The sequence below is a fragment of the Caenorhabditis elegans genome, chromosome V, assembly GCF_000002985.6.
Source record: "Caenorhabditis elegans chromosome V".
NCBI lineage: Eukaryota > Metazoa > Nematoda > Chromadorea > Rhabditida > Rhabditidae > Caenorhabditis > Caenorhabditis elegans.
The window spans coordinates 16,381,384-16,398,623 of record NC_003283.11 but is presented as its reverse complement, the minus strand read 5'-3'; the positions used below and the strand labels follow the sequence as shown (position 1 = coordinate 16,398,623).

Genomic DNA, 17,240 nt, shown 5'->3' with positions numbered 1-17,240 from the left:
TGTTAAATCAATTTTATTCCTCAAGACAGCAGGTGCAAATTTGTTAACATAAACTACATATCTTGTTATTTTATTTTTAAAAAACTTTGAGATCACAAACTATTTTTTTTTCAAATAAAAATTATTTCAAATACAAATCAGTGCACTCCTTATCGGCAACATTCACAATGAAAAGTCGAATAAATCGGAAATGTTCGTAGATCACAAAAAATGGCTTCAAAATTATGTAGCGCCTGTCTCTGAGCACCTTCCACACAAAATCATGAAACTTTTTCATTTCACCAGAAGGCCACCACGTCGGGAATTGATGCATCTCTACGTTCATTTGACAGATCTTCACACCATCTGTGTCAAGTGGTCCATTTCGGTGAATTTGACTTAAAACCGAGTACTCATTTCCTTCGATATCAATCCAGAGAACGTCGATTCGGTCTTTTTGGATAATATTTTTGAAAAATTGACTGGCAGATATGTGCTGGGTGACTTGGTCTTTGTAGCCATTATCTGGAAAAACGGGTGGTTTTTCAGATATTTTTTTCGGTGGAAATAAAAAAAATTCGATAAAAATACAATTTTTAAGAATGATTTTTTAGATTAAAAATAATATTTTGCAGAAAAAAAATCGAAGTAAATTTTTCAGTTTTTTTCAAATATTTTTTAAGCCTTAAATTTTTAAAATGTTGATTTTTCCTGTCTCTCTTAGACGTTTTTTCGGAGGAAATTTAAAAAAAAATAAATAAATAGACAATTTGTATTTCTCAAATTTTCGAAGTTTTTCAGGAAGTTTTTTTTTTATTTTTTAGATTTTCAAAACCTTTCTCAGAAAAAAAAAATTAATCAAAAATTCGCGAAAAGTATTTTTTTTCAATTTCTGAAAAATCTAATTTAAAAAAATTTAAACCATGGGAAATTTAAAAGAAATTATATTTTTTGAAAAATATTCAAATGTTTTCTGAAAAGCATAAAAATAAATTTTTTCAATTTTTGGAAATACGAGGAAAAAAACTTTTTATAATTTGGAGTTTTTCTATATTTGGACGTTCTTTGGAGGAAGTTAACATTTTATTTAAATAAAAAAACAATTATTTTTAAAGTAGTTTAAAAACTTTTTTTCAGGATGTTTCTTTTCTTTTTTTAAAATTTAATTTTTTAAAAGAGTTTCAAAACGTCTCAGAAAAAAAAATCGAAAATTGGAAGTTTTTTTTTGCGATTTTTTCACATACCTCCCAAAACCGCTGACATCCCCATCGAATTCCTATCACTAACTGCATATTGATAATATTTCCCTTTCAAATCTTTCTCGTACAAATCCTTGTTATATTCCGAACTTGGATCAGCTCCATAAAAGTTTATTTTCCTGTAAAGCTGAAATTTTTCAAGATATTAACGTTTACAATAGCCTGATAGTACCCTCTTCAACCCGATTTCAGCTGCCACGTCACGCCCGATACCCAACGTTATCATTGTGAGGTTTTCGTCCTAAAATTGGGGTTGTTCAGAAATAAAGATCAATTTAAAAAAAATAGAAAAAACCTTTTTCGGATAGGCGAAATATTTGGTCTCATCCTTATTCATTGATGGCATAATTTCCAGTGCTTTGTATTCTTTGAGCTCATCACAATCTGCTGTGACTTCGGCGAATTTGAACCAAAACTGAAAGAAACAATTGTTGGTGGCCTTCCTAGGTAGGTAAATATTTATGCCTACGTGCCTATAGGCTCTATAGATGATATCACAGAGTTCATAAGCATTTTCACACGCGGTAAACTTTTTTCACCCGACCCTACATTTTCCTACCCCACAGTACCTTTATCTATTCGTCTCGACTCTCTACCATATAAGTGAGCTAAAAGTGCTGTCAAATTTTGTTATTACTTGGACAGTAGGCAGGCGTAGGTCTCCTTGAGGCATTGTAAGACTTACATCGTTGTGCCGTCCTCTAAACGGTTCCAATTTCGGCCTCACACATTTATAAAACGCTTTGAAAATTGGAGAAGCTTCCTTATCACTATCAATATCAGCGTCATCTTCAAAAACTTCCGCCTGACTGCTACTAAATTTTATGACGATCCACGTCAATGTAATAGTTATTAAAACCAGTAACACATTTTTAAGACTGAGACGGGATAGTTGACGTTCTGGCAATCAAAAAATAATGTTAGAAATGAAACATTTACGAAAGGAACTCACTAGCACTCGGGAATCTATAATATTCCATTTTTATTAGTGTATTTTATTTGATAAATTATAAACTGCCGAAAAATTGGAAAGCACTTCATTCGCCCCTCTTATAAGCCGTTGCAATCTTCAGATAGGTATCTTTTTCCGGATTTCTTCGGAGCGAGGCAGGAGGCTTGGCGATACACATTTTATTGATTTTGTTGGATATTTGCAACGGTTTGATGACGTCGGACATGGACTATGACCGTGAAGGAAAACATAATCGGCCAATGTAAAAACTGCTCCAGTGTGTGAAAAAAAGATATCCATGAAATAACGAAAAACTATAAAAAAAATTAGGCCAACTTCGAAGTGCGACATCTCACCAAACTTTTATTACAGCTTGATATTTTTGTGGACAGTCTGAGCCTAAGACTATGCCTAATCCTGAGCTTAAGCGTAAGCTTAAGCCTAAACCTAAGTGTAACCTTTTCCCCAGCACCTTTTTCCCCGAACCAAAATCCACTCGATACGGAAAAGATTGGAATCTTCAAATTCTCTTCTTTATACGGTTTATTTCGTAGATTCCAATCGCTTAATCTTATTTGATTTTTAGCGTGGTTTGGATGAAAAAAAAAATAGAAAACCAAAAATCTATTCAAAAATGATTTTACAGTTATCAAAAAGTTTTTTTTTTTTTTTTTCAGTAAAAAAAATAAGTGATATCTTTTTTTTTTGAAATTAAGAAAGGTCGTGGCTAATTCACGGATTTCTGGCTTCCCTCATAAATCGAAATGGCAGAGTTTGCCGAACTATGCCATTTTGGGTCGGAGAGATTTTGTGTAGATTTACGGCGCGTTGCGTGTCGCGTCGCGGCTCGTTTTTAGTTGTAAAACTGATTTATTTGTTCGTGTGGAGTACACGACACTTTTCCACGCGCTGTCCGGCAGACAATTGTCAATGGAGCGCGAAAATTCAATGAGAAATGCCAGAACCCCGTGGCGCTAATTTGAAAATTAATATTTTTAAAAAATTTCATTTATTTTGTTTTACTTTTTGCTTACTTGTTAATATTACAATTTTAATAAAATTGCGAAATATTGCGAAATCCACATCTTTTCCTCCCATTTGTTTGCGTTCTCTAACCTCTCTCTCTCGCAAATAGTGACGTCTTTTTGAGAGGCATGAGTAACACCTTTAATCGTTATCTTTTCAATTTCTTGAACTGTTGAACTACAAATTTTGGTATAAATAATTTTATGCCGTACTCACCAAGTAATTTTTCCTTTCAGATCAATTCAATTTTTAACCAATTTTATAGTTCCTTTGAACTTTTTTTTTTCAAATATTCACCTGTATTCTGAAACCAATAACCTTCCAACTTATAGACTACCAAAATGAAAAAAGACGCCAAGGACCACGCTAGAAATCGCCTTATGGATTGTTATATCAAAAAGGCTCCCACATATGCAGCCATAGTAAAAATCGAGCATTTTGAAAATGATGATGCTTCATCCAAGGATTTTGAACCATTCGTAGTATACTCACTTAACAAGAAGAAACGATGGGAGATTAATGAGGAATCTCTGAACTCCTCTACTGAAGGTACTTCCACTAAATCTGTGATTATCGATAGAGAAATCCCAGATTTACAAGATTCTTGGTGTAAGTAGTTATATAAGTTTTTCAGACCAGGCGGTTGCATTTTTAAACCAAAAATGACCGAAACCTTCGGAATTTTGAAATAAGACGTTTTGAAACTTTTGCAATAAAAGTGATGGCAGTTCAAAATTTTGGAAAATAGGCTTACAATCAACTTTTTTGGGTCTAAAAATGAAAATCTCAGACTTCGGTTCTCCAATTTTAAACTGATCAATTTAATATTTATAAATATTTATAGGGTGTCTTCAAAACGACCTTCTCAATAACTGCATTTACCACTCAAACCCAGTCAACTCTGCCCAGATGGCAACTGCCAAAAAATACGAAAAAGTGATTGGCTACCACATTGTCCGAATTCCAGTAAACCACAAAAAGGTGTTTGACAAAAAATGCACTAGAGACCTTAGCTATCGATGTAAGTTCACATTTAGTAGTTCACTGTAGTTCAGTTTAGTAGTTCAGTTTAGTAGTATGAACAATTTTCAAATTAAAATATCAAAAAATATAATTTTCAGATCGTGATTCTATTGGGAATGTTCCCAGAGATTTGACTGTGTTACAGTATGAAATGAAAGAAGTTGAACATGGAAAGGAAGACTTTGCAAAGGAAAATATTTCTCCGGAAGTCAATAATCCATCGAAAACTATCGGGTTCTACAATCTCGAAGAACATTTTGTCGCAAGAAAGCAGCAAAAGTCAAAAGGATGGTTGACTGTCAACTGAAAGAAAAAATCTAAATTTAGATCGAAAAATTCGGGTTATAAATAAAATATTTTTCAAATTTCTAATGCCTTCTTACCTACTTACATTACCCCCGATCAAAACATGAAAACCTGCAAATTCAAGTTCCCGGTCCAAAAAGAACAGACATATTGGAGAATTAATGAAATGTTATCCTAAATGCCTTACCAGACTAATTGTAGGCTAACATTTTCTGATATCTTCACCTTTATTTCTTCTCCATTCGACATCATGGACTTCTTCCAATATTTCTTTCGTTACTACTGGCAGTTGGTTTACATGATATGCTTGATGTTGTACATTACAATGTATATCTTAATCTATAACTTTACGGGGAAGACTTTACAAACAGTGAAGTACTTCTTATACCCTTCCTGTACTGCGATGCTGATCGCGATGACAATGGCGTTTGCAACACAGACTAGGTAAATTGTTCAGTGCGAGATGCCTATTTTATTGTGGACGCCTACCGCCTACCTACCTTAAAACCCATAGATATGTATTTCCAGAAACATAGACAATACACACTCCATGGCGCTTCTCTGTGATGGATTCTGCAAATACATTGGCCCCACATTCTGCTTTTATTGTTATAACCTTTATACGGTAGATTTTTCTTAGATATTATAATCCAAAGAAAATAATCATAAAACAAGAGTTCAGGCTTTTGGAATAGTTGTGAATTTGATCAACCTACACACAATGTACTACCGTACTCTGTGTCTCAAGTATCTCGACGCGAAGAAGGTTCGATTGTGGACGTTGGTATTCATGTGGCATTATTTGTGTCCATTGATCTACTTGGTAAAGCAATTTCCTGTTAAGACCCAAATTGTCACTTGTCTCAGATAGTAATAATAACTTCACCGCAAAGGCACCTAGAAGTCAGCATGGAAACTTTATCCCTCCACCCTAATTTTGACTACACACCTTATTTAACGTTTGGGGGATTCAGCCAAGCTCAGAAAGAACTTCTTGATAAAGCTGCAATGAGTTTGTCACTGATCTCGATGTATTATCCACTAATTGGTACTTATTGGAAGCATAAGGCGATGAAAATGTTGAAATCACACATGTCACCAAACACGTCGGATGCAACGCGAGCGATGCTTCAGACGTTGATAAAGGTAGTAAAGTTATATTGTGACTGATAAGTATGGTCCGACATCTCCCGGGTTCCGCGGCTACACTTTGAACCCCCGCTACACCGTGAACCCGGCAGCTGTCGGACCATGTTTATCGGCGGAAAAATGTAAGATTTTTTTGTTTCAGGGCTTGAATTTTCAAATCCTTCTACCCATGCTACGCTACATACCACTGACAGCTATATATTTCATGATCAAGTACACAGGTAATCTAGCTCGAACTAACAGCTTCATTTTATTTTAAAAAAACATTACAGGAGAACAATTTCTAATTTCTCAATACACAATAACAGTGCTGGGAACAATTCCGTGTATCCTTGATCCACTTGTACAAATTTATTTTATTCGAGATGCGATTCGAAAGTTTTTAGCATGCAACTCGAGCCCAGTTCGAAGGATTTATGACAGTTGGGCTTCCAGAATGATAATTTGAAAATATTTATTGTGATTTTGCTGTAAATTTCTATTTTTTACATTCTCAGAATTTGTGTCTAAAAATGGGTATTCTATTTTATTTATTGGTGCCATGAAACAAAACATGTTCATTTTAACATATTACAAGCCATAATCAAAATATGGCAATCCCTTCATATATTCTTTACAAGATCCCACGCCATTTTCCGTTGATTGACTTGCAGCCGCAACTTCTGGGATTGCCGTAATTGCCTTGAACCATTGAGATAATTTTGGATAGCCCGGTCCTGGAAAGTTGTCCGATGGAAGTGGGAAGATCTCAAGAAGGAATGTTAGCCAATAGACACGTTGAAAGCTAGGGTAGATCAGGTAGTCGACGAAGCCAGGTGAAGATGTTCCTGAAAAATATTAGTAGATTTTGAGGGGATTTGATTCAAGTTAAATTTTTTACCTGAATAAAAAGCTCCTTCCAGTAGACTTTCTGCTTCTTCAAACGCTTTCAGGATACTTTCAAACTTCTCTTTCAACTCTTCCGGGTTTTTAATAGCTCTAAAAACTCTTCCAAACGCCGGAGTCAGCTGATCACTGAGCCTTTCCAACAGCAACTTCTGCTGAACTTTTTCATACGGATCACTGGGTAGAATTTTTGTCTCTGGGAAAATATCATCCAAGTACTCAGGAATCACAGCTGATTCTATAACCAGCTTCTTCCCCTCCGCATGCTCCAAAGTTGGGACTTGTCCCTTGTAATTCTTGGTGAAATACCAATCGGGTTTTTGTTGGAGGTTGATGTTAATCACTTCACTTGGGATTTTCTTAACGGACGCGTAGATCAGAGCTCGCTGAGCAGCAGGGCAGAAGCGCATGCTATAAATGCGGAAAGTGTTGGGGGATGGAGAAGGTGGCGGCAAGTCACCTGAAAGTGTTGAAAATTAATTTTATTAGTAATTTGAAACAATAAAATTTTCCTTGGATGGGATATTTTTTTATTAAAATTTGGTATCAATCTTTAAGCCCTCCAAAATTGCATTTACAATGCACCAGCAGAAAGAAAAATAATGCAATATGGTGAAATTTTATAGAATTTTCTCAGAAAGTTTTGGAATTTTTTGAATTATTTATTCTAAAAAATATTTTGGATTTTTTCAGAATAAGTTTGGAATTTTCAGGAGTTTTTTTTTATATATTTTGGGAATTCTCTCAAAATAAAAAATGTATGAACTTTGTAAATGTTTCTGGAAGTTTCTAAAAATACATGTATTGTAATTGAAATTTATTGAAATTTTTTGTTTGCTTATTTTTTGGTATTTTATTTTAGCATAATTCTAAATTCTAAAAAAATTAATTTTTTTTTTGAAACAAAAACTGAACTTCAAAAGAACTTCCAAAAAACTGAATAAAAAAAACCAATTTTTTTAAATTTAAGGTTTTTTCCTGCATTACCTGTTTTCAGGGCTTTAGAGTTGATTCCTTCGAGCACCGACATTCTCAATAAAGCAACTAGAAATATTGAATAAATTCAGATTCAGCACTTTCTGAACTATTGTTTAAATAGCTATTCAACAGTGATAGCATTTTTTTTCCTAGAGTGAGGTTTGTGTGGTCTCTGTGTTCTTTACCGCCTAGAGAGAGAGAGACACACATGGCTGGCGGAGGGTTGTGACAGAAATTTTTGATCTTTGCTAGAGGTCACAATAAAATCACAAAAATTTGGTGACCTGACACAGAACACGGGAAAAAAGAAGAGGGAGGATGTGCAGAAAAAAGCCCAACTGTTATGTGACACCCTTTGATTTTTTCAGACGTTCCAAAACTTTTTCACAGGAAACTCGTACTAGAATCGGATTCAGTATACCGGAAATTGAAAGCACAAGAGAAAAAAAAATATTTAAAAAAACATTATCTGTCTCCAAACCTCAATTGTCTCAATGGAGATCACCATACAATCAATATTTGACCTACCCCGCCACCGCGCCCATTTCAATATTTTTTTGTTTTCGAAATATATCATCGCCTGGGCCGTCATTCTGTCATTCAGAACTCGCTTAGTGAGCGTATGAATTTTTTTTCTGCTCCTTTTCCTTGGAGTTTTTTTTTTCAAATTTTAGACCATTTTTAACTAAAATTCTTGTCGCTTTCTACAAGCTTTCCTGGTACAAATTTAAATTGCTTGCAAGCCGATTGTCATATCCATTTTGCCAGGGAAATCATTAGTTTTTAAATATTTGACCTACCCCGCCACCGCGCTTTTCTCAATTCTTTGTTGCCTCGTCATTCTGCCGTTCAACTGGTTTTGTGAGCCTCTAATTTTCTTTCTCTCCTCTTTCTCTCCTTACGATTTCATTTTTCTTGAAGTTTTTAATTCCGGACCGTTTTCCACCTAAACTTTTTTCGTTTGCCCTAGCTCGCAAAAATTGTGTTCTAGAACTGTCCTAGTACTATCTGAAGTTATTGTTTGAAAAATTCAGATATCCCTTTTCAAATTCTAGTTTCGATTACTGTCACAAATCCAATCCATTTTGCGTCTTTAAACTTTGTTTTGTATCATTTTGACGTTTTCAATTGATTATTCCCTCCTTTTACCACAATTTCCATAAACCAAATTATTTTTCAGAAACTACCTCAACGCCCAACAATGTCCGCTGAAGCTGCCGCCGTCGATGTCCCAGAGGCTCCAGTTGCTGCCACCGCTCCAATCATGTACAAGTTGGTATCGGAGGATAAACAAGAATTTACAATCAGTGCGAAAGCAGCAAAAAAATCGATTGTGCTCAACGATGTGATTTCTAGGCGTGCTCCTGAGGATAGTGCGCCAATGGCTCCAATTCCAGTTGAAAAGGTCACCGGAGACATCCTGAACATGGTCATCAAGTGGTGTGAGCAACGCAAAGAAGACGAGCTTCCAGTTGATGATGGCAGTATTCCAAAGAAAATCGATGTTCCCCAATGGGATGCCGACTTCTAGTATTCCAAAGAAAATCGATGTTCCCCAATGGGATGCCGACTTCTTGAAAATCAGCAGCGATGTGCTCTTCGACTTGATTGTTGCCTGCAACGAACTTGATGTGCCTGGATTGATGAATTATGGATGCAAGATGGTTGCCGACATGGCTGCCGGAAAGTCTCCTGAAGATATGAGAACCATCTATGGAATTCCAACCGATAAACAGGATGCTGATGCAGCTGAGAAAGCTGCAAAGGAGGAAGCTGAGAAGAATGCTACAGCGCAGAGGGACGAAGCTGGACCATCTGCCTCCTAATTTCTATGTATTATATGTAGTATCAATTAATTTGAAATTTCGATGGAATATATAATTTTGACTGTACATCCTGTGTTCGTTAAGGTTTTGGATAGAAGCTCAGGCAATTGAAGTAAAAAAGGGGGACAGTGGAAACGTCTACTTGAGTGTTTGACAGAGAAAGAGCATTTAATGACTATGAGAGAGAAATAGAGAATCGAACGCGAAACCGGCAGTTTCAGTAGCTTCAAATTTCAGACAATGAGTTTTGATCGATAATGACAGAGCAATAATTCTCAACCTAGTTATTTTTTGCTTTAGTAATCGTAAATTTCCAAAGTATTGAAGAAAAAAACCAGTTTCGGTAGGGATAAGTACTTTTCCAAATGCTAAAATTTTTCTTCCAAAATTTCCAGTCAACAACTTATAAGCTCAATAACAAAGTCTCATCATTTCCTTTATATCGTTTCCACACGAAGACCACCTTGTACATTATTGAAGCGAATTCGGCTATTATCATCATGTGTATTTTGAATTTATTGGTTTCAAATTAAATACTGTTAATTACTTTTGCTCATAGTTGCCAATCATGCGGCCGACATCGAGCGAGGTTTCTTTGTCTTATGTCGTTTCGCTGACCAATATTTAAACAATTAATTCATCAATCAAAAATGAACACGCGAAGTGTCGGCTGCGGTAGTTTAACAAACAGTTTGAATATAGATATACTAATGTACACACTCATAAGTTTTTAAAAAATGCCTACAATTGTTTTGAAAAATAACGCGTGTGGATACAACGTGTTTTTAAATATATAATCACCTGTTTTCTAAAGAAGGCTGATCATTCAGAATCCTTTTTTCCTGGCGAGCTGAAGTCTGGTTACCCGAGTAATGTATAATATTGATTTTACGACTCCTAGATGGCTTATAATTTATTATCACTCGGTATCATTTACCTCAATTATTCTGAACAGTTTGGGATTCTATCTAACAACTTTTGAATGTCAGAAAATGAATAAATATAGATATTACTTACTTTCCTTTCAGGTTTCACTCGTTTTTGAAAATTTTTGAATAAACATTGTTTCAGATCTGCTGCACTATTACAGACACCCACCTGAGTTTTCTCATGCAGCCCATCCCATTTTATCCGATTCTAGCTGGCTATATCGAAGGAGTTTTGAAATACGTTTTGGAATCCCCTGTAGAAATTGCAATGGTGAGATTTTCCCGGAATTTGTCGGCTGCTCATATGAAATTGTTTTAGGATATACTTTTTGTGATAGTTATTTTAAACATTGAAAGTTTTTTCCTATGCACTCATTTTAAGCATCAATCCTTGGCGACTATTCTAATGCAGCATATTTTTCCAAAATGGTATGACTTATCCATTTACATAATCTGTGCAGTTGCTCCAATTATTGGTGGAATTTGGTTTTTTCTATTAATGCCAACTAAAAAAGAACAGTGGGAGTATATAATTGAGGTACTGCTAATGATTTTTTTAGACGTTCAGACGTTTAGTAATCGAATTCCCACTAGAGATTTAATGAAAAATTGAAAATTTAAACTTCAGTAAAAATGCTTCACAGAAAATTTGAATCTTCCGCCACTAAAATTGTTTTCAGAATGTTTTAATTTCCAGCCGAATATATTAACTTTTCGTCATTTAATCTTTAACGTCTTGTTAGTTTGAGCTATGTGCTTTCAAAACAACTGCTTCAGGCTTATGAATTCTCAGCCAAAAGCCATTTTTCACCTGTTGAAATTCTATAATCATTTTTTAAAAAAGTTGAATTTATGTAAAATCCACGTTACTGATTTGTGATCTTTGGATAAATAGGCAATACAAAATACCTTTAATTCATATGTTATGCCTTGCGATTTTTCGAATAAACCTGAAAACTTCATGGCAAACTCTTGATCTTAAAATACAAGTTTGTCAAAACTGTGCAGCCGACATTTTACGGGCCAACCTTTCAACTAGCTTTTCAACTAAAATCCCGTATGATGTCGGCTGCACAGCTTTAAGGATCTCGAACTGGTGACACAAGGATCAAGCATATATCAAAATTTCAGGCATATCCCGACTACCTCGACGATTTCCAATCCTTGGCGCATTTTACGATATTCCGAAAATCGATCGGCATGATTTTCTTCTTTCTCTTCTTACTCGGAGGTATATCTGGATTGCTCTTTCTACTCACCTTGTATCTAATTGATATTTTCCGAATGATGAGTATTTTGAAGACTAAAATATCAAAAAGTAACTATAAAAAGCATCATGATGGTGTTCGAAGTATTCAAGTTTCCATTGCAACTTCCGCCGTAGCAGTTATATGCCCCTCCTTCATCGTCGTGATTGTCCTTTTTGATGTTGGAAATGCTCAATTGCTCACTGAATTGGCTGTTGCTGTCGTGGGAACTCATGGATCAATTAATGTTATTTGTATGCTTGTGTTCTTTCCACCGTATCGAGATTTCATGAGAAAATCCTTTAAAAAGTAATAGATCATACAATATAAAGCTGGAAAAACATCATTTTTCAGGAAGAAACACAGGATCATTGAAGCAAACTCAGCAGTTGTCACTATGTGAATTTATACATAATTTGATAATTAATACTTGTAAATAATAAACTGTTAGATATGTGTGTTTGTAGTTGAAAAACGCGCGGCCGACATCAATCGAGGCCAGTATTGGATGGCACACATACCGTCTCCGTCTTACAGGAGAGCTACTTACAGTATTGGTCGGATTACTGTAAGAATTACTGTAGACATATGACTTTTTCTTGTTTTATGCTAAAATCGCGGCCGACACAAATCCAGTTCCACGTCTTTTTAGTAGGTTACTCAGAGCTTTAGATGGTAGGACTTACTCTGGTTATTAATGAGCAATTTTTTTTCAACCTATTGGAATTTTAGAGCTTTGTTATATGTCAGAGCAAAAAAGAAGAAAATATGACTCAATTTACTTTTTTTTGTTGTTTTTCTCATTTTTAATGAGTGCTGACAAAATGCAAATAGTCTTCGAAACCCCTAATAACATAGACGAGTTGAACACATTTCTTGTCTGGTTTAACGTCATATGCTTCTTTTCGTTCCTTAGACAACTTCAAACATGCAGAACATCATAGACTTTTCGACTCCACAATGGCTTATCACTTCCTACAAGATAATGTCAATTTCATCAATTATATTAAACAGTATTGGAATTTATCTAACAGTTTTTCAGTGCAAACAATTAGGTGTTTATAGGTATTACTTGCTATGTTTCCAGGTAAACTTATTGGTTTACAAGAAATTTCAGTTTTTTAAAAATTTTTCAGATAAGTTGTAGTGTGGCAGACTTTCACATGAGTTATCTGATGCAACCAGTTCCGCTTTTCCCGATTTTAAGTGGTTATACAATGGGGATTCTGAACCATTTTATGGATAAGTCAATGGAAATTGAGATTGTGAGTAGGGAGGACAGACCTGACTGATTAATCTTTGGTTTATACGTATGCTTAGGCTCAGACTTGAATTTTGTAAAAAAATAGTTTCCAATGTCTGATTAATTTTCTTCGGCCATGTTCTGGTGTAAATTTTTGTGAATATTGAGAATTTCAGGGAATTTTCTCAATCTCGCCCAAAATAGTTTCGTTAGCTGGCTGTACCTGCTGGCAACCGAAAATTCGAGCGAGTAAACATTTTTCAATCAGCCAGCCAGCCACACATAGCTTTTACCGAGTGTTTCGTTTTCCTAAAAATATGTTTTGTTGCCGACGGATTGTCGGCGACGATCGTCGGATTGCTGTCGGATGCGCACATTCATTATTACATTTCCAGATTTTTATTTTTTTCGCCAATGTCATCACTTTGGAAACTTTACTAGCGTGTTTTGAAAACAAGCATCAATCATTGGCTAAGGTTTTGAGAAGGAATGTACTTCCCACTTAGTTCTTGATATTTGCATATTCTATGACTGTCGTAGCTCCTTTTATTGGTGGATTTTGGCTTTTATCAATGATCCCAAGTAAAGAAGAACAGCAGGTTTACTTGCAAGAGGTAGTAAGCTAATAATTAATGCAAGTTTCCAAAACCAACATTTTCAGACCTATCCAGAATATCTAGACAATTTCAATAAACTTCCAAATTTTATGATATTCAAAAAATCAAAAATTTTTGATTATTTTTTGAACTTTCTTTTTATCAGTGGGTTAATAGCGGTTGTTTCCTTCGTTGCACTATCAATTGATATATTTTTGATAATGAATATCGTGAAAGCAAAAATGTCAAAAACCAATTATCAACGTCATAAACATGCCGTTCGAAGCCTCCAAGTATCAATGGCATCATCATTAGTTTTCATATCACCTCCAGCATTTGTTATATCGATGTTAGTTCTTAGAACTGAAAACACCCAATTTTTAACTGAAATTGCGATGGCTGTCGTGTGTACTCATGGATCTGTTAATATTCTAAGCATGATCTTCTTTTTCCCGCCGTATCGAGTATTTTTGGAAGGTTTTTTGAGGAGGTGAGAAAATGTTTTTGGTTATAACATAGTTGAATTGCAAGGCAATGCGTAGTCTAAACTTAATCTAGATCAGGACTGGAACAAAATAATTTCGGACCGAAAGCCAAAAAAATGCCCGGCTCTGATCGCCACTTTTAGGCATCACTTAGGCATCATGAGCACTTTGCGAAAAAACTTTGAAAAGAATATTAATGTTACAGAAATCAAAGAACTGGTCAAATTAACTCAATGGCTACAAGATATTGAATTTGATGATAATCTGCCTATTTGGATCTTTTAAGACTATTTTCATGCCTACCTACGTTCCTACCGAATGCCTACATGTATGCCTATGCCTATTTACCGTGAAATCACAAGTTTCAGGAACAAATCGTATTTTCTTAAGATACCAACAAAAACCATGGAAATTGGAAAAAAACACGTGTGCCTGTGTAGAATATTCACACTTTTTGAGTGGTGTTTTAAACATTAAATTTTCTCTTTCAATTTGAAAATAAACTATTTAACTATTTCCCGTGAATTTTTATTATCAAAAGGTTAATATGTGGATTCCCATAGCCATGGCCAACGACTAAGCCTTCCATGAGGGTGAGTTTTTACCCTCCCTACCCTACCCTCTGCCCTACCCTACCCTACCCTCTGCCCTACCCTACCCTACCCTATGCCCTGGTTTTACCCTGTATTAATTCATTTTTTAACGTTTTCTTAGAATTTTCATTTCTAAAAACGAAAATTTTACAAATAAAGCGAATAATACTTAAAATTTATATTATTACGTGAAGACATAGGGTAATGTGTCCATAAAATACCCTGTTCGGGTAAAGGGTAAAAAAGGGTATCAACGTGCCCTACCTTTTTTTTACCCTCACGGAAGGCTTACCAACGACAGGCCGGATTTCAAAATTTATTACTTTTGTTTTTGCTCATATCAATAGGATTTTCGAAACATATCTCATGGGGATGTTCAAGTACAAAGAATCGTCATCGGATGATGAAGAAAATGGAGAAAAAGATAAGGAAAAGGATGACGGGAGGAGACGAACAGAGTCGGAACGGTCAAATGCAGGAGAGCAGCCCAAGAAGGACTTGGAGGAAGAGGTCCTGAGTTGCCCTTCTCCCCCGTGACAGTGTTTTCAAAGTTTTTGTTTCAGATCAAGTTTGGCGAGCGACTCCAGGACGACTTGATCAACTCGTTCTCGGACAAACTACAAGCCGCCTATCCACGAGAAATAGAAGGTCTTTTCGCTATTCAGTTCCTGCTAATTGTAAGTTTTCATTTTCCCATTGTCTTGATTCTCAGTCAAAGATTTCCAGACCGACATGGCAGACGTAAGAAAGCAGTTGACTGGTCGAAATCCGGCTGTTCAGGTTCTGTTCGACAAAACGCGGGAACATTACATCCTTGTACAGTGAGTTAGAAGGGGTAATAGAGGTTGAGCAAAAGCATATTTTCAGCTACAATCCGCGACACCACTTCATCGAGATCTACGACAGTTTGCAGACGTTTGACACGAATGGGAAGCCGACGGTTAGTGAGGTGTCCGCCAACTCGCCCAACTTTAGGAAGAGGCGCCTCGACAAAATGGAATGTTCAAGCTTCAGTCCCACCATACGTCGGCTGCTCAGTAGAGACTCTTTCGAGCCGTAAAGGCGAGCATCTTACCCACCACAGTTCCCCGTGTGAAGTTTGTTGTCACTATGTTTCCAAGACGTTTTTGAAGGTGGTTCCCGGGCGAGTTTGACTCACCCGGCATGACTTTTCAAAGTCTCTACCGCCCGCCTACCTTAAGCCTGTAAAACACCTACTTGGCAATGTGTTTCTGAACCGATATATCTACTCAAATTCACTTCACTTTTTTCAGATAATCCGCGAAATCTGCGTCCAAATCAGCAACATGTTTGGCCACCTATTCAGGCGTGACATTCCTTGCCTCATTGACAAGGAATACGAACTACAGTCGGACAACTTCTCGTGCGGTTACCGAGTCATTGGAGCTCTCGTGGATATTGCTCGCGACAAGAACCCCGGGAAGTTTAAATACAGCAGAAATGCGATTCTGGATTTTTTGAAGCTCGTTTTAAATACTTCAAAGCCGACATGGGAGATGTTCGAGCAGGCAAAACTTGGAAGACACAAGTCTTATAGTGGAAGTCAGTGTGTGAAGCTTTACATTCCAAACCTGTCATATTCCAACTCCACGAGCTCCAGTCGGGCTTCTTCTGTGGATTCTTTGGCATCTTTCAATTCACAAAGTTCAACAGATTCGCAGAATACTTTCCGTAAAGTTAGTTTAACTTTTTTTAAATTCAAGATTCAAATTAGGAATCTTTACAGAACGGTGGTAGGGACCAATTAGAATGGAAACAAGGACCTGTTAGAATGGCAAAGCTTCCTGTTTTTCCAGAACCTGAAAACTCGGTAAAACGGGACATGACTTCTCCAAAACCTAATGATGATGATGGCACACTTATGGGATACTTTAGACATGGATATCAAAGTGTCGCGGATTTTTTCCATAGAAAGACTGTTGGCGAGGAGGAACAAGTTGTTGCAGAAAAGAAAGAATAAGAACGAATTTTACTCGATACTTTTTTATAGAAATTTTTTTCTGTGATTTATTTTCGATTTGTCAAAAATATGGATAAACTTTTGATTAGACTGCCTTGTTCCTCGCCAAATCCTTGCTGCTTTTTGAATGAATTGTATTTTAATAAACAAGATTTTTCAATTATGTTTGTATGATGTCTTTGAACCAGGTGGGCGGCAATTACAGTTCGGCAAATTTTTTTGTCGACAAATTCGGCAAATTGGAAAATACTGGGAGACCTCATCCAGGGTCCTGATGCGTACCATTAAAAAAGAGAAAGAAATAATGTCATAAAATTATTAGGTTGGTCAAAAAGTCTTTGCAAAATTTGTATGTTTCTTCATTTCTCAGCCTTAACTCGTTTTTTTCCAATTCTGTTTTTTTATTTGTATAGTACGTAATGTGCATGTCAATACATTTGAAAAAACTTTTGGGTACTGTTCAAAATGACCGAGAATTTGCTCGCCAAACGCCACTCCCTCCGAGGAGTTTTTCTGTACGAGTTCGCCCAAGGCTGCAATTGCAACGAAGCTCGTCGTAACATGTGTACAGTGTTAGTCAATAACTCTGTCACCTATAATACCATGAAGTTTTGGTTCGAAAAGTTCACGAAAAAGAACTACGATCTCGATGATAAACCAAGATCCGGTCGGTCTCGTTTGGCTATCAATAAGCATAATTCGAGAGCCCTATAAGATGATCCAAGAGCAACGAACCGCGAACTTTCTGCGACTCTCAAGCATCCCCAAAGAACCATCATCAAC

The 17,240-nt window shown here is 36.1% G+C and overlaps 6 protein-coding genes, 1 non-coding gene and 2 pseudogenes across 9 annotated transcripts; 7 read left to right on the top strand and 2 right to left on the bottom strand.

The window, feature by feature from the left end:
* F13A7.12 (Methyltransferase FkbM domain-containing protein) lies at positions 1-2,585 on the bottom strand. The gene is made up of 6 exons (NM_001028622.3): positions 2,191-2,585; positions 1,924-2,138; positions 1,534-1,653; positions 1,411-1,479; positions 1,224-1,365; positions 1-504 (listed from the first exon to the last, which is right to left on the bottom strand). Exons 1-6 carry the CDS (start codon positions 2,216-2,218, stop codon positions 122-124), a joined length of 957 nt encoding a protein of 318 aa, NP_001023793.1. The 5' UTR covers positions 2,219-2,585; the 3' UTR covers positions 1-121.
* A 963-nt stretch (positions 2,586-3,548) lies between these two features.
* F13A7.11 (Ubiquitinyl hydrolase 1) lies at positions 3,549-4,609 on the top strand. Its single transcript, NM_074743.6, has 3 exons — positions 3,549-3,765; positions 4,061-4,237; positions 4,338-4,609. The coding sequence occupies exons 1-3, from the start codon at positions 3,558-3,560 to the stop codon at positions 4,544-4,546; spliced, it is 594 nt and encodes a 197-aa protein (NP_507144.2). The 5' UTR covers positions 3,549-3,557; the 3' UTR covers positions 4,547-4,609.
* A 186-nt stretch (positions 4,610-4,795) lies between these two features.
* srd-63 (Serpentine receptor class delta-63) lies at positions 4,796-6,142 on the top strand (the record flags this gene model as incomplete). Its single annotated transcript, NM_074742.2, has 6 exons — positions 4,796-4,989; positions 5,074-5,170; positions 5,228-5,368; positions 5,413-5,691; positions 5,837-5,915; positions 5,967-6,142. The coding sequence occupies 6 exons, from the start codon at positions 4,796-4,798 to the stop codon at positions 6,140-6,142; spliced, it is 966 nt and encodes a 321-aa protein (NP_507143.2).
* Positions 6,134-7,733, bottom strand: gst-44 (Glutathione S-transferase omega). Its single transcript, NM_074741.4, has 3 exons — positions 7,567-7,733; positions 6,575-7,039; positions 6,134-6,521 (listed from the first exon to the last, which is right to left on the bottom strand). Exons 1-3 carry the CDS (start codon positions 7,607-7,609, stop codon positions 6,265-6,267), a joined length of 765 nt encoding a protein of 254 aa, NP_507142.2. The 5' UTR covers positions 7,610-7,733; the 3' UTR covers positions 6,134-6,264.
* On the top strand, positions 7,195-7,275 carry F13A7.15. Its single transcript, NR_070077.1, has one exon. It is a non-coding gene; the product is annotated as an Unclassified non-coding RNA F13A7.15 (non-coding RNA).
* Positions 7,734-8,758: 1,025 nt separating the features above from the next.
* On the top strand, positions 8,759-9,383 carry skr-11 (annotated as a pseudogene). Its single transcript has one exon. A coding segment is annotated over exon 1 (625 nt).
* Positions 9,384-10,255: 872 nt separating this feature from the next.
* Positions 10,256-11,962, top strand: sri-65 (Serpentine Receptor, class H; the record flags this gene model as incomplete). Its single annotated transcript, NM_074739.2, has 5 exons — positions 10,256-10,411; positions 10,455-10,583; positions 10,632-10,850; positions 11,444-11,868; positions 11,914-11,962. 5 exons carry the CDS (start codon positions 10,256-10,258, stop codon positions 11,960-11,962), a joined length of 978 nt encoding a protein of 325 aa, NP_507140.2.
* A 525-nt stretch (positions 11,963-12,487) lies between these two features.
* Positions 12,488-14,134, top strand: sri-64 (annotated as a pseudogene). The gene is made up of 5 exons: positions 12,488-12,646; positions 12,696-12,824; positions 12,979-13,293; positions 13,464-13,888; positions 14,089-14,134. Coding segments are annotated over exons 1-5 (1,074 nt in total).
* Positions 14,135-14,794: 660 nt separating this feature from the next.
* Positions 14,795-16,548, top strand: F13A7.7 (Ubiquitin-like protease family profile domain-containing protein). The gene is made up of 6 exons (NM_074737.2): positions 14,795-14,986; positions 15,040-15,153; positions 15,203-15,297; positions 15,344-15,416; positions 15,751-16,173; positions 16,224-16,548. Exons 1-6 carry the CDS (start codon positions 14,849-14,851, stop codon positions 16,455-16,457), a joined length of 1,077 nt encoding a protein of 358 aa, NP_507138.1. The 5' UTR covers positions 14,795-14,848; the 3' UTR covers positions 16,458-16,548.
* The last annotated feature ends 692 nt before the right edge of the window (positions 16,549-17,240 follow it).

Bases quoted from the DNA above. Each gene is read 5' to 3' on its own strand.
- F13A7.12 (NM_001028622.3), bottom strand. From the start codon at position 2,218: ATGGAATATTATAGATTCCCGAGTGCTA. The intron at 2,139-2,190 runs GTGAGTTCCTTT...TTTGATTGCCAG, and splicing joins TTATAGATTCCCGAGTGCTA to AACGTCAACTATCCCGTCTC. The intron at 1,366-1,410 runs GTACTATCAGGC...GAAAAATTTCAG, and splicing joins CTGAAATCGGGTTGAAGAGG to CTTTACAGGAAAATAAACTT.
- F13A7.11 (NM_074743.6), top strand. From the start codon at position 3,558: ATGAAAAAAGACGCCAAGGACCACGCTAGAAATCGCCTTATGGATTGT. The intron at 3,766-4,060 runs GTACTTCCACTA...AAATATTTATAG, and splicing joins TCTGAACTCCTCTACTGAAG to GGTGTCTTCAAAACGACCTT. The intron at 4,238-4,337 runs GTAAGTTCACAT...TATAATTTTCAG, and splicing joins TAGAGACCTTAGCTATCGAT to ATCGTGATTCTATTGGGAAT.
- gst-44 (NM_074741.4), bottom strand. From the start codon at position 7,609: ATGTCGGTGCTCGAAGGAATCAACTCTAAAGCCCTGAAAACAG. The intron at 7,040-7,566 runs GTAATGCAGGAA...CAACACTTTCAG, and splicing joins CTCTAAAGCCCTGAAAACAG to GTGACTTGCCGCCACCTTCT. The intron at 6,522-6,574 runs GTAAAAAATTTA...AATATTTTTCAG, and splicing joins GGAAGGAGCTTTTTATTCAG to GAACATCTTCACCTGGCTTC.
- F13A7.7 (NM_074737.2), top strand. From the start codon at position 14,849: ATGTTCAAGTACAAAGAATCGTCATCGGATGATGAAGAAAATGGAGAA. The intron at 14,987-15,039 runs GTCCTGAGTTGC...TTTTTGTTTCAG, and splicing joins AGAAGGACTTGGAGGAAGAG to ATCAAGTTTGGCGAGCGACT. The intron at 15,154-15,202 runs GTAAGTTTTCAT...AAAGATTTCCAG, and splicing joins CTATTCAGTTCCTGCTAATT to ACCGACATGGCAGACGTAAG.